The sequence below is a fragment of the Rhipicephalus microplus genome, chromosome 5 (genome assembly GCF_043290135.1).
Source record: "Rhipicephalus microplus isolate Deutch F79 chromosome 5, USDA_Rmic, whole genome shotgun sequence".
Lineage (NCBI taxonomy): Eukaryota > Metazoa > Arthropoda > Arachnida > Ixodida > Ixodidae > Rhipicephalus > Rhipicephalus microplus.
The window spans coordinates 8977447-9003827 of record NC_134704.1 but is presented as its reverse complement, the minus strand read 5'-3'; the positions used below and the strand labels follow the sequence as shown (position 1 = coordinate 9003827).

The 26381-nt window shown below is 41.6% G+C and overlaps 1 protein-coding gene across 1 annotated transcript; it reads left to right on the top strand.

Annotated features, from left to right (window-relative positions):
* Positions 1-514: 514 nt before the first annotated feature.
* Positions 515-26381, top strand: LOC119175043 (mitochondrial S-adenosylmethionine carrier protein). Its single transcript, XM_037426217.2, has 9 exons — positions 515-861; positions 957-1113; positions 2699-2808; positions 8722-8826; positions 12673-12765; positions 17046-17109; positions 17847-17911; positions 22824-22897; positions 26061-26381. The coding sequence occupies exons 1-9, from the start codon at positions 820-822 to the stop codon at positions 26257-26259; spliced, it is 909 nt and encodes a 302-aa protein (XP_037282114.2). The 5' UTR covers positions 515-819; the 3' UTR covers positions 26260-26381.

The window sequence follows — 26381 nt, the reverse complement described above, 5'->3', positions numbered from 1 at the left end:
ATAGCCCCCAGACCTCCTTTTTTATCGTTTACAATTTATTGGCGCCTCGTGGGCGAACACAACACAACCACCATACTTACAACGCCAGGAGCTCGTCAGGGCGCGGGCTGACACGTGCGATCGAAGCACGCTAACGAGCGGCTGCGTCCTCTGGGGGCTGTATCGTAAAATCTTTCATCCTCTCTGCCTCGTTCACGATCAAAAAGGTTGGAATGGAAAACTGTTAGGATGGAAAACTGTAGTATCGTACAGTTCACAATTATAATACAAAACTTGAGAAGTGGCTAGGATTGGATTGATGCTGTGAGCCTAAATGACTTGAACGCTAAAATTCGAGCCACCACAGGCATTCCTTTCCTTTTTTTAACACAACCTTCTAGATTCACAGTCCATGTTAATAGTAAAAAACAATGTTACCTGATCGTTTGACATGCTACTCTGTTTTGATTCTACGTGTTTCTAGTAAAGACTTCTGAAAAATTTAGCAGGGGCGGTCTTCGAGATGAAACCGAAACCAGCCGCAAGCAAAACCATGCCTTTTCCTGATGGAGAGGAGGGTTGGGGCACAGGCAGCATGGGCAGCACAGATGTTCTTGGGTGTTCTGTTAGCAGTTCGCCTGCATGGGGCTTGTGCGATGTGCGGTAGCGTTATGTTGTTTGTGGTTTGTAACTTTTGAAGGAAGCGGGCCTTCCACGTTAAGTTCTGAGGGATAAGTGCGGTTCGCGGCACGCCCGGCAGATATGAATTGAGCGCTTTGATATTTTCATAGACTGGTTTTAAAGTGTTCGCGAACTGGAGTGAAAACTTTACCGGGTGAAATGGGAAGTGTTGACAATCCGTCTTTTTTCGTCTCGCTCGTGGTACGTGCCTTTGTTGTATATTCACGAAGAGCGCGGCTGCAGTGCGGCAGACTACTTCAGGACATCGCTTCCTTTCACCTTTCTCTCATTTCTAGGCTGGCGCCATCGCTGGTACTACAGTGGATGTCGTTATTTTCCCACTGGACACGCTTAAAACGCGCCTGCAAAGCCAGCAAGGTTTTCTGAAAGCGGGAGGCTTCAAAAAGATCTACTCCGGCATCGCATCTGCTGCGCTTGGATCAGCGCCGACATGTAAGTTTAGTATTTGTGGGCTCTAGAAATGCTAAGTACGAAGGTACAGTTTTGCGCGCCGTGGAAACCAGGAGGGCTATCGCGAAGCGATGCCACCACTTGCGACTGGCTGATCAGGTCGATAACGTGGACGTTGTCGCTCTGGCCACTGGCGAAGCGCGAAAAGTACGGAAGGCATTGGAAAAACTGCATTGAAAAAAGTCACAGACGTTTCAGACAATTGAGGTCTATGCATGGTGTAAATTGCAGACTTAATACAAATTCACGCAGCCTGTGGCAAATCCATTACTGTTTGTGACCACGCCGCGCAGTTAAGTATACCACTTTTCCGCTAACGGGATGCACCGTCCGGTGGGTTGGGGTGTTGACATAGGCTTGGGCATGTTGGCAATACATTTCAAGGCACCAAAGAGACATGTCACTTATCGCATACCCCGTGTGCGCTCTGTACTTTTGGCACGTTTAAAGTTATTATTTTAGCGTTTTTGAGAAATTTTCTTTTGCAACATTTTGTCATCTATTTAAAAAGACAATAGAGTAGCTTTCAGAAGTTCAAACTCATATCTTTGAACACAAAGCTATGTTATACATTACCATAAAATGTTTCAACAAAAAAAAAAAAAAGTCAATGATATCAAGATCGAAACTTGGCAACTCAAGAAATAGTCATTCATAAAGCAATTGTGGCTTAGTTTCCACGTATAACGGACTAGAAGCCTAGGAAGTATCCCACGCTTCTTGCTTCACCCGAGTTGTGTCAAGTGTGCCCTTCCTCAGTCACCCTCACAGAGGAGGTGTGAAGCTTCCTGCAAATGTGCACACGCAATGCGTAGGCTGGCACATGTAGCTTTTCATGCAGTGGTAGTGGGAATGTTATCACCCCATACACCATGTTCAAAGTAAAATCTCTGTAGGAGTGTGCATCTTTCTTCTTCCCTCTCTTGTTCTCGTTGATGTATTTGAGACTTCATTTGAAGCTTGAAGTCTTTCTTGTAGAGCCAGTAGCTGACACATCCTCAGTGATGTTGGCCAAAAGTAGCTGAATTCAAGGTGATGCTTAGCAATCATGACAGATAATAAAATGCAAGACATTTCTGAAGACTTTGTGCCTCTTGCCGGATGCCAGGCCATAGTACTCAATGCGGGACGTGTGATCACTCTAGCTACAGCAAGGAGGAAAATGTGGTTGTGAAAGTTTTTCCTTTATCCTGACCTGAAAATAAACTTGCCTAAAAGGTCCTTCAAGCCACGCTTGTCAGCTTGAGGAAAATGGTGTTCATTCTTCAAGTAATGATGTTTATGTTGCCCCAAAATTACCTTCTAGCGTGTATCCTGTAAAGAACATTGAGGTCATTGAGTTTTAGTGCAACATGTTACAACTGCCAGCAATCGTTTGGGCAAAGCTCTTTGGTTGTTTTTTGGACAAACTCGCATTATGTTCTAATATGCGTTGCACTTGGCAAATCCTCTTGCCATTTTTGAAGTTCCTTTATGACTCACTGTGAACTGTACACTCCAATTCCACACTGTTTATTATTTCTAAAGATTGGGTGCTTGAGATGCAAAATGTTTTGTTTCTTTACAGCCGCACTATTTTTCTGCACCTACGAAGGAGTGAAGCACATCATTAGTCCGGTTGTGCCGAGCTTGATGACTCCTTTGGCGCACAGTATTGCAGCTGCCTGTGGAGAAGTGGTAAGCACATTTTTGTTGTTGAAGTGTAATATTTGTGATGGTTGTAAAAGCAACATGAGAGAAGTATGAGCTGACTGTACAAAGCAAGAGGTGATGAGGTTGCCTAAAAGGGCTGTTCTTTTTCTTTTTTATTCTGTCCCCGTAGGATGCATTGCAAGGCTGCCAAAAGGCAAAATGTGAGAATCTGGGAGTGATGCCAGCTTTAAAAGGATTCTGGAATGGTTTCGATACTTCTGTACAAGTGGTTGAGTTAAATTAGCACATGGAACAAAACGACAAGCAACGCAGGAAAGGGGGACAAAGGCAACCTTTACTCGCAACTTGCTTAAATCTCAAGCATGGGTTTAACATATTTTGTTCTTTTGTCACAGATGTTATAGTAGACAGAAATAAAGACAAGTGAGGTGGTTGCTCAACAGTTCAAGCTCAGGATAAAGTAACGTGATAGACATGCAACAACCAATGTTCTTTTTTATAAGAAAGGCTTCGACAGTTCAGCTGAGTATAGCTTACATTGAGCTCATAACAAAGTCTATTTGTGGACAAACAATTATATCTGTTGAATCAAAACATTCTGCTCAGCTGCCTTGTTTGAACAGCCCAGCAGCCTGCATCATATTTGTCTTCGATGTTGTCTTAGCCAAGCTATCCATTTTCCCAGCTACATGAGAGCTTGAATGAGCTTTATAGAGACAGGGTAAGCAAAAATATAGAAAGTCTTTTTTTCTTTAGTCAGTATTTGAAATCTGCAGCCTTTTCTGAACCAAAGTCAGTCGTTTGTCTCAGTGAGCTTTTTTTTTTCTCTCTCTAAAGATGACATATTTCAAAACTTGTGCAGCAGCCTGTCATGCCCCCACACTTAAATAACAAGGGATTCCTTGCACTTCAAGCATCATAGCCGTATGGAGAGGTTACAGTTTGCAAGCTGGAGTGCATTTGGCACATTCAGAAAAGAACGGGCCCAAAACTGTGAAAATGAAAAAAAGCTGAGGCATCACACTTTCTGTCATGAAGTCTATACACCAGAACACAGCAAACTCTAGACTTGCTGCCATATTGAAAAGCGTGTGGCGCCATCTGTTGCAAGCGCGGCGAAGCAACACCCTCAACTGCCGTGTGAGCAGACGCTCTGCAAATCAAACGGGAAACTTCACAACCCGAGTACGGCTGTAAGCATGTTTTGCCCTGTTCCTGTGCTAGAATTTTATGCCGATATTGTGTGAAACGCTAAGAAGACCTTTCTTGACAGTCCAGAATGTCTGCAGCACGTGCATTGCAGACTGCGGAAGCAACTTTGTGAGGTACGTATAATCCGACTGAAAGAAACGCAAACAGCGTTAACTATGGCGTGCCTTGGCTGTGACAAGGCAGAATTTGTGCTGTAAGCCGGCGTAAATGTAGCGCTAGAATCTGGCTCGAACTTGCGCTCATGCACCACATGTGTTTATCAATTGTGCCGAGCACTCGAAACACACGCAGTGCAAAAGTGTTACCCATAACAAGATTTTAAAATGCTACGGTGATGCTGGCCGAAAGCACATGTAGATTCGCCTAGTGACAGTCAAGACATGTCGCAGTTCGACCAAGTCGAATGCCATGCTTTCCGCACCGTTCACATTTCTGTTCATCGCAATAGTAGGCCGTTACAGTTGTAGTAAACATGCACGGCGCGTTCATCAGCAAGTGAGTCGTAATACGTATCGCTTATTATTGACATGCGGCTTGCGAAAGAATACGGCAATGAGTTTGTGCCGCATACTACAGGCATACTGCACGCAAATTGCTGCTGTAAAGTGGACCAGCTGGAGTCGCGCTTGAATAAACCCAATAAGTATACTTACTTGTACACTTCACTGGGCTCGTAGTTTTTCCTGCTGATTGCGATTACTATATCCTATAGGGCGGCGCAGTTCAGTGTTTTTCGTTGTGGACGGAAATCTGTGCAATCGCAAAACACCGCACCGGCACGATTCCTGCGATGCACTGTGGACTTCACAGGCAGTGCTCGGCAATCTCTTCCTCTTGTGCTGGTTGTTGTCGCATCAGATGACAGCGCAGTGGTACCCAGATGACATTTTATAAGCGGGCACAGGGTGAACAGGCGCTTTTTCGCATGTCATACTCCCAGAGCCGCTGCATGCTGTGCTAGTGAGGCGCACCTTGGCAGTTCCAAACAAATTATGGCGTCTCTGGGAGCAAGAGTATATCGCCAAAGGCGCCTGGATGCGAAATAGGCGTGCTCTCGTCTATATCCGGCTGGGGACCTCTTAGTGGTGTCATCATTGGCAAGAACCAAAACTATTATCGTTGGGTCATTAAAAGAAACAGTGCCAGCGTGGAGGACATGCAAAAAGCTGCCGGTTCACACATTTTTACATGGCATCAAATGATACCAGTCCATTAAACAGCCCTTGCTCGAAGGACGCTGAAACTTTATGTAAATTCAACAAAGCCCAGTTGAATGGGGAACCATTTGTTCATAAAGAACTCCTTCCAGCATCTGTTATTGAGGTTGTTAAGCCAAACTATCTGGAACCAGCTCATGCAGAATTACTTGCTTAATGCCTCCATGCGAAAACTCAAAACCCTAACGAGTCATTCAATTGTTGTGTGGGTGCACACTAAAAAAAACATTTTCCTTGAACACCAACCACACCAAATATGCACTCTTGATGAAGAGTGCGCATCTTTAATTATGGCAATATAGCCCGTGGGAACGTGCTGAAATCTTCAGGAATTTAGCCAGGGCTCTGAGCAGAGCAGGGTCTACTCACCCTTGACCTACATCGACAGTACTTTGCTGACAGGGCGTCACAGCAGGCGCCAAAGGAGGCTCACCAGGCAAGACCTTTCAATGCAAAAAGAAAGAATGATATTGGTGATAAATATCTGACTGGGTCCGTCAATTTGCTGTTATCTCGTTGTACTTTTGAAACAAAGCAGATTTTCAACTTTAGATGCAATTACAGTAGACTCTCAGTGAATGGAAATCTGTCAAACGGTACTACTGCTGAAACGGAACTACTGCCTCTGCAATGCTTGGTTTTGGGCTTGTATTCTGCACCTATATTCACTTTTCAGTAAACGTAACTCCTGTTAAATGAAACATGTTTTCTCGCTCCCATCAGGTTCCGTTTACTGAGAGTCTACTGTATCTCAAAACATGCTTTTCTTGTACTTTTGGTTTTTTATCTCAGCAACCACTGTCTCTAGAAACATAGATTTCGGCCAGTATGTAGATAACATAATAGGCAATATGCTGAAGCAGTATTATTGTTGTGTGAAAAAATGCTTTTCAACACATCTAGTAGCTATTACTGAGTGATAATTAAGTAGTGCTAGTAAAAAATTCTTAAAAATGAAAATGACGATATTCACTGCTAAATATGATTTAGTAGGAGGAGGAATGGGCTCATGACCACAATGATAGTAAAATAATTACTGTAACTCTTGTAGTTATGGAGAAAAAAATTTCGCCTAAAGCCCCGCCGCGGTGGCTAAGGTACTTGGCTGCTGACCCGCAGGTCGTGGGATCGAATCCCCGCTGTAGCGGCTGCATTTCCGATGAAGGCGGAAATGTTGTAGGCCCGTGTGTTCAGATGTGGGTGCACGTTCAAGAATCCCAGGTGGTGGAAATTTCCGGAGCCCTCCACTATGACGTCTCTCGTAATCATATGGTGGTTTTGGGACGTTAAACCCGACATATCAATCAATCGAAATTCACCTAATATACAAGGCGGGTATAGGGCTTACCCTGTTCCTTTTAGCACCCTTCAAGTTGTTACACCAGCGACATCTCAGATCATGATCGCATTATATAGCTCAAGCAAACTTTTAGTTTAAATGTTGACAACATTATGCTGTCTCACCCATTCTGTACTCACATTTAAAAAAAATGTAAATTCGGACTTTTTTTTAGTTATGCTAGTCTTAGTGCTAAACCAATGAAAATGTTAGTTTATTTTGTCAGTTTTGACTGATTTAGTGGTAAATTTTATTGCCTGGAGTAATGAGAGAACTCTGACCAAGAATTTATTTTGGAAAATCCCGACATTTCAAATCTGGACCGGCTTTGTCTTCAAGGCTGAGAGGGCTCGAGATGTGTGGCACCTATATATAGTTGCTTATCATGCGTGAGAAGCTCGTCGTGACTCATCGCAAGCTATGGCAGTAGAGGCAGGGCAACGACCCTATGGAGTGGTTGATGTTTGCCGCTGTCTGCTGAATGTGACAGGATTCGAGGCGGACTTCTGCCTAATGTTATGTTCACTTTTTAATTCATTGCCTTAATAATGAGGAAAGGTTCATCGATCAAAGTGACCTGAAATGCTGTGCTGTTCAATAACTATGCTTATGTGCTTTGTTCATCCAAAATACTTTAGAAATGGTAATTGCTATGGGTCAAGTGAGCCTTGGTCAAAGTTGAGTTTGTCCATAGAAAACTTTACCAGTCACGTGTGGGTTTGTCCAAAATGTTTCATGAGTTTATAGGCAGCCATCGATACGATATGCAGTCGAAATGACGATGTGCCGAGACCCCAGTCATTATAATAATTTTTTTGCGGAATTACTATTTTTGCAGTCACTTGTAAGAATTTTTTTTTTCTCACATAAGGCTCTGTGTTTTTCCTTTTTTTTTTGATAAGGCTCAGAATAATAGTGGTGTACTCTAACTCTTTACGGGGTGTTAATGTGATGAGAACTAATGGTGCTACCAGAAGTCATTCTAATGTAGCCATTCATAAGGTTCGGATGCCAGGACATACGGTGGGACCTTCGGCCAGTGATGCTTCATTGATGTATGAACTACAACATGGCGCTATCCTCATAGTTTTGTCCCATTGCTCAGTCGGTACATCTACGGGCACATTCCTGAGCATTTTCGGAAGTCTAATTAGCAATCGGTATCATTTGCTTCTAAATTGCAAGCCCTGGGCGAATAAAGCAGGAATATTTGCCTACAGCTATCAAATCTCGTGTTTCCCTTGCAGTCTTTAAGAATGTCCTTAGTAATCACTACCTGAACTAAGTGTAGTCATGTCATGGCTGCTGTCAAATCAACCTTTTATTTTTTTACTTGTACGTTCGGTTTATTCTCGCTGTGCTTTTTCTTATTTTACTGATATGAATGTAAATGTTTTATCGAATATGTTCTGATTTTGCCAATAATTTCGTTCACCTGCTGTGTTAGTTATTACTCTCCACTTGTGTAATTAACTGAGGGTCCCACTTCAGTTCTATTACTTCGGCACCCTCGCCTGCATATTTGTCGTCGATCTTCTACCAATTTTTTCAAAGCAATAAACTGGATCTGAAATGTTTCATAGATGCTCTCCAGAAAACAAAATGCATGAGTATTTTTCTGTATCTGTATCACAATTTGATTCATCGAACTGGCTTTTGGGCAGAAGGAGCAAATGCAATTGCAATTTAATATGTCGAATGCATATTCACATTTCAATTCGTATTGTATTGTCTGCAAGCGAAGCAAGTGGTGGCCTGCTGCAGTGATGTGAATTTGCTGCTACTTACTTCACTTCAACTTGGTAGTGTACTCAGCATTAGATGTTTCTGTTTTGCTGTGACCACCATAGGTCATAGTTATTTTTTTTTTTCGTTAATGAAACCTTTATTTTCAGAATTTCTTGTAAAAAATATTGTATTTATTCGATTGTGACACGCGGGGTGACTTTTCAGCTATCTTGAATTTCAGTATTCGATTGTGACACAAGGGTTAACTTCGAGTAGAAAAAATATGGAAGAAAACTCTCGTTATTTCGTTATATTCGAGTAAATATGGTATGCAGTTCAGCATTTCTAGTGTCGTGCATAAAAAAAGTAAGATTATCTTGAGAAATCGAAATTTATGCTTAGATAGGCATTTCATTCACTGCTAACTTGCTTTATTTGCAGGCTGCCTGCTCTGTAAGAGTTCCTGTAGAAGTCGTAAAGCAACGTACTCAAGCTAATCATGACACAAGTAGCTGGAGAACATTTAGGAGTGTGTTGAATGTTGAGGTATGTAGTTCTTATCTGTGGTGGCAATTTTAATGTGTACTTTAAAGATAAAGAAACTCCGTACATAATCCCCTCTGGCAATTTTGTCTAAGCCAATCATGAACATTTGCTACTAGATATGTGCTGTTTTATTGTAGTATGAGGCTGTCTTGAGGGGAGTAATACACTGTTTCCTATGGTGTTCATCATCACATGCTTATACCTCAGGCACTTGTTGTGAATTTCAGCATTCTCTGCAATCTCGGGAGGTATCTGTTTTCTCCTTTTTAACCCTTTCACTCCCGTTTACGAGGAAAGTCTAGATTTTTCGCCGTAATGGCCGATGACGACTGCACTCAACAAAAATTGAAACCAATGACAACTATACTAGTCGTAGTTGTGTTTCTTGATGGCAGTTAGCCACACTTGTCCATGTTGTGCTATTTGTGCCTTCGCTTCCATTTGATTGCCATTTACAATTGGGTTGTGATGCACTGTAGCTATCTTCCATTTCCGATGGAGGCGGAAAGGTTGTAGGCCCGTGGACTCAGATTTGGGTGCACGTTAAAGACGCCCAGGTGGTCGAAATATCTGGAGCCCTCCACTACGGCGTCTTTCATAATCATATGGGGGTTTTGGGATGTTAAAACGCACATATCAATCAACTGTAGCCATCTTCAACTTATCTTTTTTTTTTTTACATAATCTGTGAAGTGAAGGAACCCAATTGAATTGAGAGTGGTATGGTTATATTAAAGGGACACTAAAGTCAAATAACAGTTTAAGTCAGAGTGAAAGCTTAATGTATGACAATGTCTAAAACAACAGTATTATCAGCAGCAGTGCCCTACTTACCAAGAAATCAATAATAATGCACGAGAACACATGGGCCATGACTAGGACATTAGCAAAATAAACCCAATAACATCACAGTTACCGCCTAAAATTAATCAATAGTCATCGAACTAGCTACACTAAATAAAGAACCTTCCGAGCATCAACAGATGTAATAAAAGGCTGCTTATTCGTTGCTGTTTGATTCATGAAAAAAACAAAACAAAACTTCTGGATGCTACTATGGGGAATGGCACGAGTGGTTCAAAAGTTCAATTTTTGCCTGGTTAAACTTAGAGTTACTGTATAGGCTACCTTTAGGTAGCAGAGTGGTGCGGAGGTCGGCCATCTTGTTCGCTGAGACGTCCAAGTCATGCCAGAAAGCCACCCCTTCCGAATGTCTGAGCCAACGCAGTCCAGCTACAGCCCAGCCGCTTTGTGCATTTTCTCGCTCGCTCTTAACACATTGCTGGCGCAATTACTTTCGCTTCGAATGAAAAAAAGGAAAACCAATAAATGAGGGTCATCGTGGGAAGATATTTTTGTTTTAAATAGCAAACAAGAAAGCCCTGTCTTGATTTGTTGAATGATTTGAGACAACTTAAGTTCCGCAAATTGCCCATTTCGTGTAGTGTTTTGCCACTTTAAACGATTAAGCAGGTGGCTCGATAAAAGAATCGCTAGAGTTATTCCTCTGTGTTTTACAAATAACGCAAGCTAACAAGAATTTTCTACATATCTATACGTAGCTGTGGGACCCAGTCATCGTGGCAACCACGCAGCACTGAGTCACGGTGCTGCGTCGCACAGACACCATTAACACCGACGTTCCTTAAGAACGGACAACACAGGACACAATCACAACACTAACTAAAAAGTACTTCCTCACTCAGCGGGACAGCCTCACCAAACTGCTTGGGCAGCGATGGCGGTGGCACCAGTGGCACTGCGGTTTCAAGCACCTGCGCGGCCGTAAAGTTGGCTTTCTCTAAAATGCACGTTTTTTGCGCAAGTGAGCCCGATTGGCGAATGGGGGCGCGAGCGGCAAGTTCTATCAGTGGCGCAACTCTGCTACCTAAAGGTAGCATATAGAGCAACTCTAGTTCAACTGGGCAGATCTAGTTAAACTGGACAGGTCAAGCCATCTAAAGGGGCCCCGTTGAACCAAGCACCCTCGTCATCTCGGAAGCCATGGCAGGAAATCTTTCAAGTGCCGTTGTTGGTGCTGTGGCTCCCGCTACTTTCGTTCTGCTGCCACTAGTGTCAGCGGTCGTGCAGCAAAACCGGGCAACGCTGTGTACGGCAACAGGGACGTGAAAGGTTCCATTTGAGGCGGGTAATTTGAAGTGTGCTAACGCGATGTGGACCACTATAATGTGATTTTATTTCAAAATAAGCACTTCCTTGTCACGATCGTAGCACTTCGAGGTTTCTGGATTGCTATTTCAGCAATCCACATCGACTTATTTGACTTTAGTGTCCCTTTAAGGGAAGCAAAAAGTTATATACTAACTGAGTGCAGAAGTATTCATAATAAACTTTAGACAATTTCTTTTCTTTCTCACAGGAGCATAACGGCAAATGTTTTTCAGCATCTGTTAGGGCCAAACTAAAGGCACATACCACAACCACTGAAACGTATTAGCTAATAAGCATTCGCAATTTTCCCTGTGTGTAAAGTGCTGCGTGTTGGCTTTACGCGTTCTCATTCAATCGTTACGAAGTATTTCAGCAAAGCCTTCATTGAAAGCGTGATGTTTGTCTTGTAGTGCTGGCACTATGCGTTCCTATGGGTAAAATATGTTGATATCCTGGCAAGCTGGGCATTTACCCATTGTGTAAGACACTCCGCTTCCCAGTGAAGGGCCATAGGTTCAAAAGCCAGCACCACCAACAAAATTAATTCTCTTTTACAAATTTATTTTTTTACAGCAATTTATCTTACATGGCAGAGGCACAGATGGATATGTATGTTTTTAGTTTAGTTATTGCCTCTACATTATAAGCAGTTGCTAGCTGTAATGTGTCTTTTTGATGATGCTATGCATGTTCCCAAAGCTGCAGTTTGGGGCACTAAATTCACTATGAAGCCAACCTAAAAGTGACACAGGGATATTCTTAGATATGTGGACAGAATTTCTTATGACCAAGTAAGTTGATCATTTAGTGTGCTAGATTTCAAAATAAAGGTGCACGTATGCATTGATTTCCTTTTCAACTCTTAGCTATCATGTTTATTGTATTGCACGTTTAACTGCATTTATAGGTGCTGTGTGCTCAGTTTTTGTGCACAGCTTAACACGGCTTTAAGATGTAGATATTGAAAAGCTAACTTGTAGGTATGTAGATCTATATTGTTACGATGGGGTGTGTTTATTGATGGATGAATATCAAAGGGTAGCCGCGCCGTCACCAAGCTGCTTCCAAGACAGATCACTTCATTGTCTTCTTCTTTCATTCCCCCGTTGCCGCTTCAGCGCAACAATATATTGAGATTGCATGTTTGTTGCACAGTGCTGCCATCTTCCACATTTCTACGATCGTTTGAAAAAAGGGCATACCTGGGCATACCTGTTCCTACATGTCATTATTGAGGAATACTTCTAAGTAATGATATGATACACATTGATGACACACACCTCATGTAGTCTTTGTGTGCCTTGTAGGTGGCAAACCGTCCAGAACAAAAAGAAACTAAGTGCTATACGGTATTTACGCCGATTGCACAAAGTTAAGTTAAGTTTGGCTAATCAATGTGATGCCTTCTATTTTATAAACTACAAATAAAATATGTTCAGGTTGTCACTGTAGCATTTTAGTGGAAGCCTGAGAAAGGCCCTAGTGATTTCATTTGTAACATCGCACTATTCTTGGGTTGGCTGAGTTTCTTTTTTTTTTAATCTCTCCTTTTAGGGCTTGTAGCATGGGTTATGCGAAAACTTGAGTATGACCAAAACTTTTTTGTGTGTGTTTGTGTTTTGGTTGCTCTCTGTCATTACGTTTCATGACAAAAATATTTAACATTTTGTGCAGGGCATCCGTGGTTTTTACCGTGGCTACTTTACGACGGTAGCAAGGGAGATTCCCTTTTCATTTATACAGTTCCCCCTCTGGGAGTTTCTTAAGGTACGTTCTTCCAGTATCATCTAGGTGGTTTTGGCAACACTTGTGTTAAGGGAGTAAAAATGCAAGACAGCATTTCATATAGTACATTGTTTTTCTTGTGCTGCTTTGACACTAGTGTCAGTAGCCTAGTGGCTATTGTATTTCTAGCTGCCATCACTACGTTCCTCGGCAACTGGGGCACAGAAATGTTTGTAAATTAATCTTCTTCAGTTTTTGACTATTTGCTGCGTAATAAGGTATTTCTTTTGTGATTCTCGCTACTTTTTTTTTTCTAAGAACACTTAAGTCAGGCTTAATACATATGCCTTTCAGTACAGTAACTTTTTATGTTCAGTCTTTATAAATAATTAGTAACTTCAAATTTATGTCTAGAAAGATTTTTGAAAAAATTTTTGAAATAAAAAGATTTTTGAAAATTGTCCCAGGCCACAAGCATTATGTTCTGGGATCACAACATGAAAACATAACTGTTATCAACAGCATCGAGTGAGCATTCTGACATTACGCTCATCTGAGGTAGGGCAGCGATGACAATCTTGTGAGCTTTCAGCCTGGTTTTGAAGCCACCACTGGCAACGTATGCCTCGGGTGATGCTTCTCATGAGGTTATTCTAACGAATGCGCTCTCGTAATGCTCCCGAGTAGCTAAAATGATGATGTGAACATTATAAAGAACAGACTAATTTGCTTGTACATGCACACACAGAACTAATTTACAAGATGGACAGATACCAAATACAATAAACAAGCGCTCGGCACGTACCACCAAAACTAAAGGAACAACGTCTGGCTACCTTGCACAATGTGGCAGACGCGTGAGTGTTAAAACAGAAATGGCGCTTTTAAAAGTGTCAGAGCCATTGCACTTACCTTCAGCCACTTGCGAGAACCGCGACCGTAATGTGTGTGGCGATGACCGCACAACATTTCATGCTGCTCTGCAGCGTGCAGCTATAACACCACTGGTACTTGTGTATCTAATACAACAAGCACTTATCTATCACACAATATCTTGGGGTACCATGCCGCTTTCTTCTTGCGAAGGGTCCCATGAATGAAATATGTATTTTGCAAAGTACAGTCAAAATAACCTCTCTCTTTTATCCTTATCCTTGATTGTGTGCTTTATTTTTGCTGCTACTTACAAATCGATATTCACGTGAGTTCACTCTTCTGTCAAGGCTATTTGGAAAACAAATATGTCATTATGTCGGGCTTGCCCCGCCGCGGTGGTCTAGTGGCTAAGGTACTCGGCTGCTGACCCGTAGGTCGCGGGATCGAATCCCGGCTGCGGTGGCTGCATTTCCGATGGAGGCGGAAATGTTGTAGGCCCGTGTGCTCAGATTTGGGTGCATGTTAAAGAACCCCAGGTGGTCGAAATTTCCGGAGCCCTCCACTACGGCGTCTCTCATAATCAAATGGTGGTTTTGGGGCGTTACACCCCACATATCAATCAGTCATGTCAGGCTGTGTTTAGTATACAACACCAAACATTCTGCTTACTGCTTAGTAAATGAACAATTTGAGTTTACATCATGGTAATTAGAATAATTAGGAGCTATCTCAAAGATATTAGGGGATTCTAGAAACGTTGTGATGGTCAAATGGTCCATTTCCTTATGAACGTCCCAACAAGCCTATTCGGGTAATTTTTCATAAGCACTAATTTTTTTTCTCTTTATGAGTAAGTCATGATACTGGATGTTTTAATTATCATAGCTATTAGGAGTGCCACCTGTATCATGCATCTCAACTTACTCACCACAAATGCTTCAAACAATGACTTTTCTAGTCGAGAGTCCTTTTCAAGTTTCTAGTCAAGTTTCTAGTCAAGATTTTTAGTCAAGAACAAGAAAGTAGCTTCTAATGCCCTCGCAGAACATGTTGCGTCTACTGGGCACGCTATCGACTGGGATAAAGCCTGCATCATTGCCACGGAAAGAAAGTTGTTACCACGATGGCACATGGAATCTCTGGCCATTCAAACTACTGCGCATACGTTGAACAGAAATATTGGGACACTCCCCCCTGTGTACGCATGATGTCTGCAACAAGTGATGAAACGTGCTCAAGAAGAGCGCACTATGCCATTTGCTGTCACTGTGAACAAGGCTCCCGTGTGGGGAGCCGAAGTGTCTTTTTAACTTTTGTGTATTTCACCTTGGTCGGCTTTTTTGTTATTTTGCACGATGACTTTTCTATTGTAGCTATAATTGTTTTGTGCAAATATGTTGCAATGTATTTTTTTTTCATTTTGGTTCGATTGGTTCTAAGTCACAAAAAAACCTGATCGCTCGCACAAGCCACCCGAAATGCTTTGCGAGCTTCAAGATTGTCTCAGATTGTGCTGCTAAGATTACGCCCAAAACCTGCTGTGGCGGCCGCTCGTCGATGGAAGTGAAATGCTAGAGGTGCAAGTACTTAGCTTTGATTCCACGTTAATGAACACCACATTGTCAAAAATTCCGGAGCCCAGCATTTCTGCTGTCCTTATAATCATATCATAGCTTCGGAATGTAAAAACTGAAAAATTATTATTAAGAATATGCACAGTGCACGTACTGCCAATTGACGAGCTTATGGATTCACCAGCGATAACGCTGAAAGGTGCGATCACTGCTGTATGAATACGAGATGCTTTCTGCTGATCATCAAATTACCGAAAACCAACGACACTTTTTGCCGCTATCGGAGTACAGCGCGCTTTGCTTGTACTTTGAGTTACTAAGCTTTCTGAGCACAATTTCGGTAATTCGAGCCTTTCATTTCTATCAGAATGACTTCTGCTTTCTTCATAGTCACGACCACATGCCAATACAACAGGTCTCGGGCGCTTCTGAGGTGCACAGTTCCTGTCGCTCAAGAATAGAGCGTACCTTAGGGAGTATATAGATAATGAATGGTTTACGCCGGCAGATAAGAAGAGTAAGAAAAGTAATTGCAGCTTTATTCGCTCTGTGTAGGCCTGTCTATATACACCATGTTCCACGAAAAATGTCGAGACTGCGTTGTTGCTGGTGATTCGGCATTGCAAAACGGTCTTTTATGTTCAAGCTGGAACTTCACAACGGTATTTGCAGCGTCATGCGAAGGCTTCTTATTGAAGCTCGTGTGATTAGATGGCAATTCGCTAGCTGGTCGGCAAGCTCAGTAGCAACTTCAATTAATTAAAGAAAATACTAGCAAGAACTGCTGTCAGCGAATTGTTTGCAAAGCTATTCCGTTAAGCAGCTAAATCAAGCCTATGTTTTTTGGAAGTCAACTAGTTTAATTAGGGACAAAACTTTTCCAGTGGCCTACAAACATTAATTTAAAGTGAAAGCGGGCACATTTCAGAAATATTCAAGCAGTTTTTTTTTTGTGCACATGCATTTGCAACTAGATGGTTTGCAACTAAATTTGTGAATGTATCGAAGTATCTTAAAATACAATTGGCAAGTATTGTATCGGATACAATTTTTGCGGGAGTATCTTGTCTCTGTATATCCGATACATTTTTTTCGAGTATCCTGTATCGTATCCCGATACAATTTCGAAGTATCTTTGCCCAGCCTTGGTCTAGAAGTTTGAATTAGTGTTGGCCACTGGTTTGTTGCCTTCTTCATTTTTAGTGGGCCAGCAGTGATTGATGGGATTTGCCCAATTTTTGTGACACATACCTGTTCATGATGATCACTTGTGCTACTGCATGATATTGCAGCCCCATTCCCTGTGGAGCTTTCTTTTTCAAGCAGGTTTCAGGAAAATTCCGACTTCGAGAAAATTATATTCCCAACCCGTATTCCTGTGGTGGCATGATGGACAATTTGTTGGGCTGCTCTACTAGCTGAAAAGAACATGAATGACACCCTCTTGACTCGGCCCGAAAACAGCTGTCTCGAGACGGCCACTGTCTATAAAAAAAGTGAACACTTTCATTAGAAGGGAGCATTAAACAATGTGAAATGAAGAAATCAGTACGTCAGGCATGCCCATGCCAAGCTTTGCTTGCCACCATTTCTTCTATTGGGGAAGGGTTTCTGAAATATTTAAGACTTTCAGGGACAATCGCAAAGCTGTTCAACGTATCAATTTAACTTGGTTCAGTTCTTTAGGTTAGCTGCAAAGAAAAGAGTATGGGTGCTGTTCAGGGAAGTATGCTTAATATAGCTTACCTTTTGATAGAGCCCCCTTGAGTACATTTGCACCTTTCAATAAATTTAAACACTGCTTTGTTGCATTGCTCCTTTGTTTTCACAAATGTTGTGTGACTTGTGCATCTTTTCCCTTATTTTTGTTAGAACATGTTTGCTAACCCGGATTCCTTACTGACCTGGCAAGCAGCAGTTTGTGGAGCTATATCAGGTGTGTTTCAACAGTTTCTGGGAAAGTATGCGTAGCTTGCAGAATTTACTGTGCCAACATGCATGGAAAAATGTGTAACTGAGGCACTTTCTTGGTCCTACTGTTTTCCCACTTGTATAACTCATTGCAGGGTGTGTCTATTTTTTTTTTCAGTCTGCACAAGAAAACTAATTGTTTGGCTTAAATATGGATGTGCAAAAAGCAAAGTTTTGGGTGGAAGCCTATATAAGTTATATGGCAAAGCTTAGTGGGAAACTTTCTCATAACATTTCCCTTAACCCCATTATTTTGTTTCTTAAGTAAATAAATAAGCACCATATTTTGTTTGCAGCAACAGAGGAAGCGTCATGTTTCTTCGATCCATTAAACATAATCAGTCATCAGTTTTTGTGATACTATATGATATCATGGCTACGTGATGAAAAAGTTTTTAATGGGAAAGATGTGAATAATTTTTCTATGGCCATGAAGCACTTCACGTACAGTTTTTAAGTCTCGTAATTCTATAAGTGGTTTTCTTGTCTGCTTTTATTTCCTGCACGATTGAATAATGTGTTTTTTTTTTTAATATGTTGCCCTCTGTTGCCATTGTGACCGCTTGCGCTGTTTGTAGGCACATCATACTATTGGTCCCGCTACTAGCCAGGTAGGCTATGGGATCAAACAAGTGTTTGTAAAGTTTTTTGTTATGTGGATTTCAAGATTACAATAAAAAAAATTTAGAACTGCTTTTACAGGTGGCATTGCAGGAGGACTAACCACTCCTCTCGATGTTGCGAAAACGAGAATCATATTGGCTGAGGTGGGTTGATTATATTCTTTTTACTTGGCCCACCTGCCACAATGCACATATAGTACTGTCAAAGCCTGCTGTTTGGCTAGTTGGCAACTCCTTATACTGTGCAGTCCACTTATAGTGATGCCACATACAGTTAAACCTGCCTAAAACGAACCTTCATATAATGAATCCCCCATATAACAAAGTTTTTCTATTCTATGCCGTTACTCCATAGAAGTACGCGTGTTTGTGGCCTCTATGTAAGAGAGTAACAGATGGAGACAACCTTGATAAAACGAATTTTCCCACGGAAAATCTAAAAATTTTGTCAATGATTTTGATTGCTTGTATCAAAATCTGTGCTTCGGTGACAGCACGCACGGGTGAGCACGAGCCAGCGTAGTCAAACTAGCTGCGGTAACAAAACCTTCCGTGCATCAAGAGATGTAATAAAGTGCTGCCTATTCATTTCTGTTTTATTTCTAGAAAAATTAACTAAGTGGTGTTAGGGATTGGCATGAGTAGTTCAAAAGTTCAGTTTTTGGCTGGTTAGGTGGTGCCATCTAGTGGGGCTCAGTTGAACCAAGCAAAGCATAGAGTTTCATACAATAATACCAAGAAGGGAATCTGGCGCTAGTGTCTATGCAGGCTTCTTCAGCGCCACTTGTACCCTACGGAAATTATGAGAAAGAAGTATAGGCTTCGGATCTGCTTCGGATGGATCACATTTTTGAGATTCACGACGCTTGTTTGGCGAGTGTAAGACAGTCATATGAAGTTATATCTAATGGAAACTTGCTTCATTCTTTTGTACATAATTCTTTTTGCAAAATGTTTTCGTAACCATGAGGTAGAAGTGAAACCTAGACAAATTTGATTACCAGGGTATGCAATGCTCTCACATTGCCTTCCAGATTCAGCATCAAGATGCCAAATCTTGAATTAATTTTTACGACACTTGAAAAGAGACATTCTCGTTTTGCGATTGAAAGTACACATTATTTTTATGGAAGTCACAGTATAGTATTAAGTGAGAAACGCTTAACCTTCCGTCTGCTGTGATGCTACGTGCGTCTGTCCAAGTGGCCTGTTCCTAATGCACCTCTCGTTTTGTTGTGAAGCCGAGTTGGAGGTGCATGACGGTGTGTCTACTTAGCTTCGCTGTAGTTTTTCTGTCAATTTAAATGAGTTTTGGCAAGAAGCAATTATGAAAAAACATGAACTTGATGCAATATCTTGCACATGCATGGGACGCTACATCTATGCGCAGCGGTGAGGGGGCGCTTCGCTTAAACTGTCAAATACAACATGTAAAGCTTGAACGTTGCAGCCAATGAAGAGACCTAGCGGCCTTCAGCCTCTTTGAAAAACAAAGGTGATGTTACAGTGGTTGGCATCGCACCCCGCTACACACGCTGCGCGAAGAAGAAAACTTAAACTGTAGAAAAAAATTCGTGGACATTTCGTTTAAAACGCAATCTAATCCAAAGCCTTTACTACCTATAATTTCCATGGGGTTCATGACCGCAGTGCCAGATTGCTCTTTAGTTAATATTATGGTCTCCAAGATTGCAGGAAATTGTTCAATGGTCGTTAATGCTAATGCTAGTGGCTCCTGCTACTTTCACTCTGCTGCTACTGGTGTCAGCAGCCGTGTAGTAAAGACTGTCAACTTTGAGCACGTAAACAGTGGCGTGTAAGAGTCTGCTTTCACCCGTGGTTGATTTGAAGTGCGCTAACGCGATGCGAACCATTAGAATGGGATTTTATTTCAAAATAAGCATTTCCTTGGCACAAAACTAGCATCACATGGTTTCTGGACTGCTACAGTAGAATCCTTTTAAAGGAAACCTGAGGAGACCAGGAAAATGTATTTCTTTTAAGGGGAGTTTCGTTAAGTAAGAGATAAACAGGGGTACAATGTTCAAGTACGAAACCAGACTTATTAGTGGCAGTTTTTCCATTTAGGCAGCAATTTCATTTAAGGGAGTGTCATTTAATAGAAGTCTACTAATCAACCTCTGCTTAATATTTGCCTTTAGTGTCCCTTTAAACAAGTGCTTTCACAGTTTAGACACCTCTACTGCAGTGAAACTACCTTTAAAGGTGGTTACATGCAGACTAATTAATTCATCTATTCGTTCATTTTGAATACTTTGAAATTTTCAGTAATTTAAATGTGAATTTGAATACACTAATATTCATATGAATATTCAAAGCATTCAAACATTTGCACAAATATAAGCCCAAGCTGTCTACATTCATAAGTAATACAGCTCAATAGAGAGTGACGCATAGTGTAGAATAAAAGAAAATAAAAGCAACCCCACCCCCTGTCTTCAAAAATTATTACTCCCATAATCGACTGCAAAGCATAGCAACAGGCAGTCATAGAAAAAAGAGTAATAAAAAAAGAGCTCTCCTGCAAATGCGTCGGGTGAGTACACTATTTGCAAATTATGAATTAACACTGCATCTATGAAACATGTGAAAAAAATGATAAAATACAGTTAAAGGAAAAAAATGAACAAAAAATTCATGAACATTTAGCAGTTTACTTCATTGTTTTGTGGAGCTTTTTGTTTTTTACTTGTACTTCTGGTTTCTTCTTGCTGCGATTCTTTGTTTCATTGATCTGAACGTAAACGTTTTGTCTAATATGTTTTCATTTCGCCAAACATTCGGTTTGCTTGCCGTGTTAGTTGTTACCCTAAATGTTTGTATAATTAACTGAGGGACCGTTCTTTTAGTTTGGGGCCCTCACCTGTATATTTGTTAATCTTGCAATACTGTTTTGAAAGCAATAAACTGGAAGTGATTGTGTATTTACATTGTTTATTTGGACTATGTTCTTGTGTTCATGCGTGTGTGAATATGCACTTGAATGAAGGAATGTCTAGTTGCCCCAAGTTTTTTTTTAATGGCACGTATGCTGCTAACAGAAATGCACAATGAATGATGCTTCATGTGGTGTAGCAGCAGTGAGTTAGCGCATTTGTCTATTGTCCAATTTGTAAGGTCCAACAATTCAGCTTAAACTGGATCTGTTTGAATATTTTGCATCTTATATCTTGAGTGCCTGGACAACAGCTAAAAAAGTGACAGATAATACAGTTGCCAAGTGTTAGGGGGGCATGTTGCAGGGCTGTAAATTCTGCTGCCTTTATTTTTATATGCTATGTTTTTATATGACCACTTCATGATGTGGCACTCTTTTAACAATATTTTTTCGGGCAGCAGTTATCTGAGTGTTGAAAACTATTTTAGTACAACAATAACGCCTGTATTTTCTTGGTTTAGAGGCGAATAAAACAAATGTGTCCATCTCCTTATGCTACTGGCCCATCGAATCATTTCGGCCCATAGTGAAGTATATTTTTGCTGCTGTGCTGTGAAGATTATCGTCTAAAAACTTCACGTTCAAACCCATATTTCAAGTGGGGAAAATGAGCAACACCATGTGTCGTTGAAAATGACCTTGGTTTAAAGTTTAGAGGGGCCTTGTGACATAAATTGAATGACCCCTGCAACGCGTTTTCAGCACGATCAGAAAAACACTAATGATTAGCAGTCGAAGCTCCCAAGAACTTGCAAGCCAAATATTATAGCTCAGCACATGGCCTGGAATATACAGTCAATAAGTATGCTGGAAATTGTTCCCTCTTTTTTTCTATAAATGATGCCATGTTCCCAAATGATCATGCCATTTACCTGATTTTCAGGCCATGATTCAGCACGATAGATCAGTGGCTAAAAGGCTCAACTGCTGACCATGGGTTCGATTTTGGCCGTGGCAGTCGCATTTAAATGGTAGTGAAATGGCAGGGGCCTGTGTACTGTGCGATTTCAGTGCTCATTAAAGAACACCTGGCGGGTGAAATTTTCGGAGCCCTTCGCCAGGGTAACTCTCATAATCATGTTGGGGTTTTGGGATATAAAGGCCCAGATATTAATATTATTAGCACCTTATGCTGCGCAGATACCGCGACCGCTGTGAGGGGTCGCCATGTGATTGCGATCACATTAAAAGCTGCATATTTTTAGATAAAGTGCTCAAGTCGCGACACTCGCTCTACGTAACTCCTGTCCCTCGTGCCATTCCTCTCTCTTTAGCCACTATTCCAGCACGCTTGTCAAGACGAGAGGAGAGAGAAAATAATTACAGCGTGCAGCAAATCTTTAGCCAAGTTTGTATTTGACCAATTCTAAAGTTTTTTGAGGCGGTCAATTCGTGAGGCAATGAACTCTTCAATGAAGCCATTTAAAGGTTACTTGGAAAAATATTGCAGGGCGCCTGCATGTCATTTTCATTGCTTCTCCTGGTGCTGAGGAATGTGGCAATGCAAGCAGGCACGCATAAAAAGAAAAAAATAGTTGTCTTTACTTGATTTGAACAGTGAAATCATTGCTATGCATTCTGATTGGTTTGAGACACGACATCACAGGTAACATTGGTATCGTCCCAGCTAGGCCACACTACTTGCACTAAATGGTATAGACACTCTTTACAATTAATCAGTTGAAGAAACACTGTGCTTCAGTATCTTTCGCAAACAATTGATACACACCGTGAAGTGTGTTGCGCAAAGTCTTCGAATAGTCACACGAGGTGAGACTTGCGGCGCATATCTGTTAGCGGCATGCGGGTATTAGAAGCAACCTGGGACATCATTGTGAGGGTGAAATGCAAGAAGGAATGTTTTCTTCGATCATCTGCTCACGTTGGGAACTTTGAAGACTCTAACTTAAGCTCCCATGCCACAACTTTTATAATCATTTTCACAGTAATCTTGGTGTTCATCTAAGGACACTCCTGAGCTACAGGGGGAGGCGAAAAAAATAGTTAACAAACTTGTTTACTAGTACATTGCTAGAGCTGCTTTTATATATTTCATTAATATTTCGTCATTGCTGATTCCTTGCAAACTCTCTACAGCGAAACAGCCACCTAGCTTCTGGGAGCATGCATGCTGCGCTGAAGACTGTGTGGCACGAGAAAGGGCTACCAGGGTAACCAACATTTCCTGCTTCTCTCACTAGGGATTCATTCTCAAAGGAGTGTTTTCTGAGCTGCTGTGGTGGTGTAGTGGTCCCTATGTCAGGCTGCTGACCCGAACAATGCAGATTGTATCACGGCCATAGTGATGGCACTTTCATGGAGGGGGAATCCTATATGCGTTTACATTTAGGCGCACGTTAAAAGAAGCTCGTCGAAATTGCTAGAGGCCTTTTTATTTGCATGCCCTACAATCATGTGGTCATTTTGGCACTTAAAACCCTATAAATTAGCATGAAATGTGCCAGAAATCATTGTGTGTGTTGATGCGCACGAAAAAAATTTCAGGGCCCTTAAACCAATCTGAACTCATTTTTTTTTTTTTGCATTGAGTGCTTTGCAAAACATGATTCAAAACCTAAACACAGGCTTGTGCATATTAGGCAGATGAGACAGATACCATATTTACTCGCATAATGGGTGCACTTTTTTTCACAGAAAATCTAACTTCAAGTTCGGGGTGCGCCTATTACGCCGGGTAAAATTTCTGAAAATTTTATTTACGACTACAGCACAGACTGTTGATCACGTGCGTCGCTGAAGTCACAAATATCCGCATTACAGCCGGAACAACCTTCTTCATAGGCTACACTAAAGTAAAACGTGTTCAGCATGCAATCTCGCATCTCCGCACATGTGCCCCAGTATGCATGAAAATTTCTGAAAATTAACGTCAAAAGACCTGCGTTGCCAATGAAATGAACGAAAGAAAAAAGCTACGAAAATAAGGCGATATCCCAGACATTCACCGATAAGGTTTCAGACCACCCAGATAATGCGCATGACTAAAATTTTATGCGCTGAACGGTACCGATCTTTCGTTTCACGGGCTCACACCTCATATCTAAGACATTGCAATTGAATCGGGAACCGCCAATCGAGTGTTGCAAGTGGCACCCAACCTCCCTTCAAATAGAGCGACCAAAAAGCGTTAACGTCGATTCCGTACATAATGGCAACTTTGATTGCCCGCCACTGCTACTGAAAAGCAGCTACAGTGATTAGGCCTAGCCTACAATTTGGCATGTTGTCGCAGGAGTTTGTACCAGATAATTTGAGGATTGGGCATCAAAAAAATCGCACTCAAGCACTGATCCAAAAGCAGCATGCGTGATACAATGTATAGGCTCGCGGCTGGGAAATGAGCGAGGAATCGGTGACAGAAGTCCGCCGAGCTTGTGCAAGTCCGCTTAGTGGCAGCAAAGGCGAAAGCTCTTGTCGGAAAGCTAAAAAGCTTTTAAATTTGCGGACAAAGTAGCATACGCGATAAAGATGATACTTTTGCCGACCGGAAACTCAATGTGCATCTGACGAGGACGGTATCGCATGTTTTATGCGGAGCATATGCAGTCGGGCTAGCGGCCGGAGCCATGTCAACGCCAGTGCAAAGGTTATTCCGACACCAAAGTTGCCAGGTGCCACCGAGCAAACAAGAAAACAGTCACCCAAAAAAAGTAAAAAGAAAGCGGCAGTGCTTCTTTGAATAAGCCCAAACTAAGCGAAGGTTAAACAAACGTTCCTATTCTTCAACGTTGTGTTGTGGTAAAGAAGAAAATACTGTGAAAATATCTAGAAGGCGTACAAACATCTATTTTGCATAATGAGAATAGGTGCATGAATAGAGGCGAGAATTTTTCTAGCCTTACATACAGACTCATGGGGGTCAAACGTGAAATGTGTTTCTCTGTAGCCATGTGCTGAAGCAGGTCGGGATGATGAGCGCAAGTGTCACACTTGCAATATTTGCAAGTGTGACCACTCTTTTAGTTGCAGTACCTTTTCCCACTCTTTACAATACTTCTTGCTGTACTTTGACCACTTCGAAGCCGTAGCAATGCACTACAACGACATGAAAACCCACAAGAACGCAACACACTGGACCAGCACAGACTAACAACTCATCCTTATTCACTAAGAAACACAAAATATGCTCTTTATCTGCACCTCATGAACACTGCCCATGAGCAAATCGGCATCATACAATCATTCACATTAATTTATAAAACCCTTACCGTATACGGTGTAATCTCACATCGTAAGGACATGTGGGTCAGTCATCATCTGGTGTCGCTGAATGATAAAGCGATTTAATTGTTGAACAACAAATGTGATATTACACCGTCTGTGGTAAAGGTTTTATCAGCTTATGTATATAATTGTACGATGCCGATTCGCTCATGGGCAGTGTTCATGAGGTATATTTTGTGGTTTTTTAGTGAATAAAGATCATTTGTTAGTCTGCGCTGGTTCGGTGTGTTCCTTTCTTGTGGGTTTTCATGTATCTGCGCTGAAGTTCCAATATGCTACAAGTACCGACTGGTGTAAGGAAGCGTTCTTTCACCACGCTTTCGAAAACAAATTGCGTGCTGGATGATGCAACATTATTTTAAGAAAAAGCACAGGCAAGCTTAAAAAAAACCCGACAAGAGAACGTAAAGATTTGTAAGCATCTCGGTGAAAAAACAAGCCCAAATTCGTTTATAATCAGTGGAACTGGCAACTCTGTCCGACACCCATGTCGACACCCAAGCAACTGCCATTCTCCCTGAGCAAGCCTGCGGAGCTGCCGCATCGCGGCCACAGTCTCTTTTCTTTTTTTCTCTCACTTCAGGTAACGTAAGAAGGCGTCGAGGTGCAACCATGTAAACAGGATATAGAACTACTGATCACGGCCAAATTTGGGGAGCACCCATTATGCGCTGAAATTTAAAAAAAAATCGATTTCTTGCGACCAAACTGGTGGTGCTCCTATTATGCAAGTAAATACGGTAGCACATTTGTAGGGACCTTAACCTACTGAGGGGATTTCGAATAAAAACTAACGGACAATGATACCAAAGGAAGTACATGGATTGTTATTAGCAGCAATTTTGATCCAAATGGGAAAAGAAAAAAGTGCGTGGAAAGATAACTTGTCACTGGCAAGGACCAAACCTGCGGCCTTTGAATAACTCATAGGATGCTCTATATTAACAGTGATTTAAAGGCGGTCATGTTTAATGTAACATTTTACTTAGTTAAGCCTAATTTTGTTAAGAAAAGTTTCGTGGATAGGCCTTTCATCTCAAATCAGTAAGGCCACCCCCCCCCCCCCCCCTTTTTTTTTCTTCTTTACAGGCTCTTTAGTGGGGCCACACCCAGAGTCGTCTCCCTTTCAGTCGGGGGCTTCATCTTCCTTGGTGCATATGAGCAAGCCAAACGGCTCTTCTACTATTTTTTCCCGCCCCCTTCCCCGACATCTGTTATAACTACCAGTGGAGAGCATAACTCAACAGACTTCTCAGAACAATCTTCCTTGTCTAAGGCAGCTGTGTGACTGACCTTGGTGTGTGCTAATTCATTTACTTACTATGCACCGGTGCCTTGTATATACCAAAGTTGAGATTTATTTTTTAGGTTTATGTTGGTAGTTCCATTAAAAATCCATTTATAAAAAGC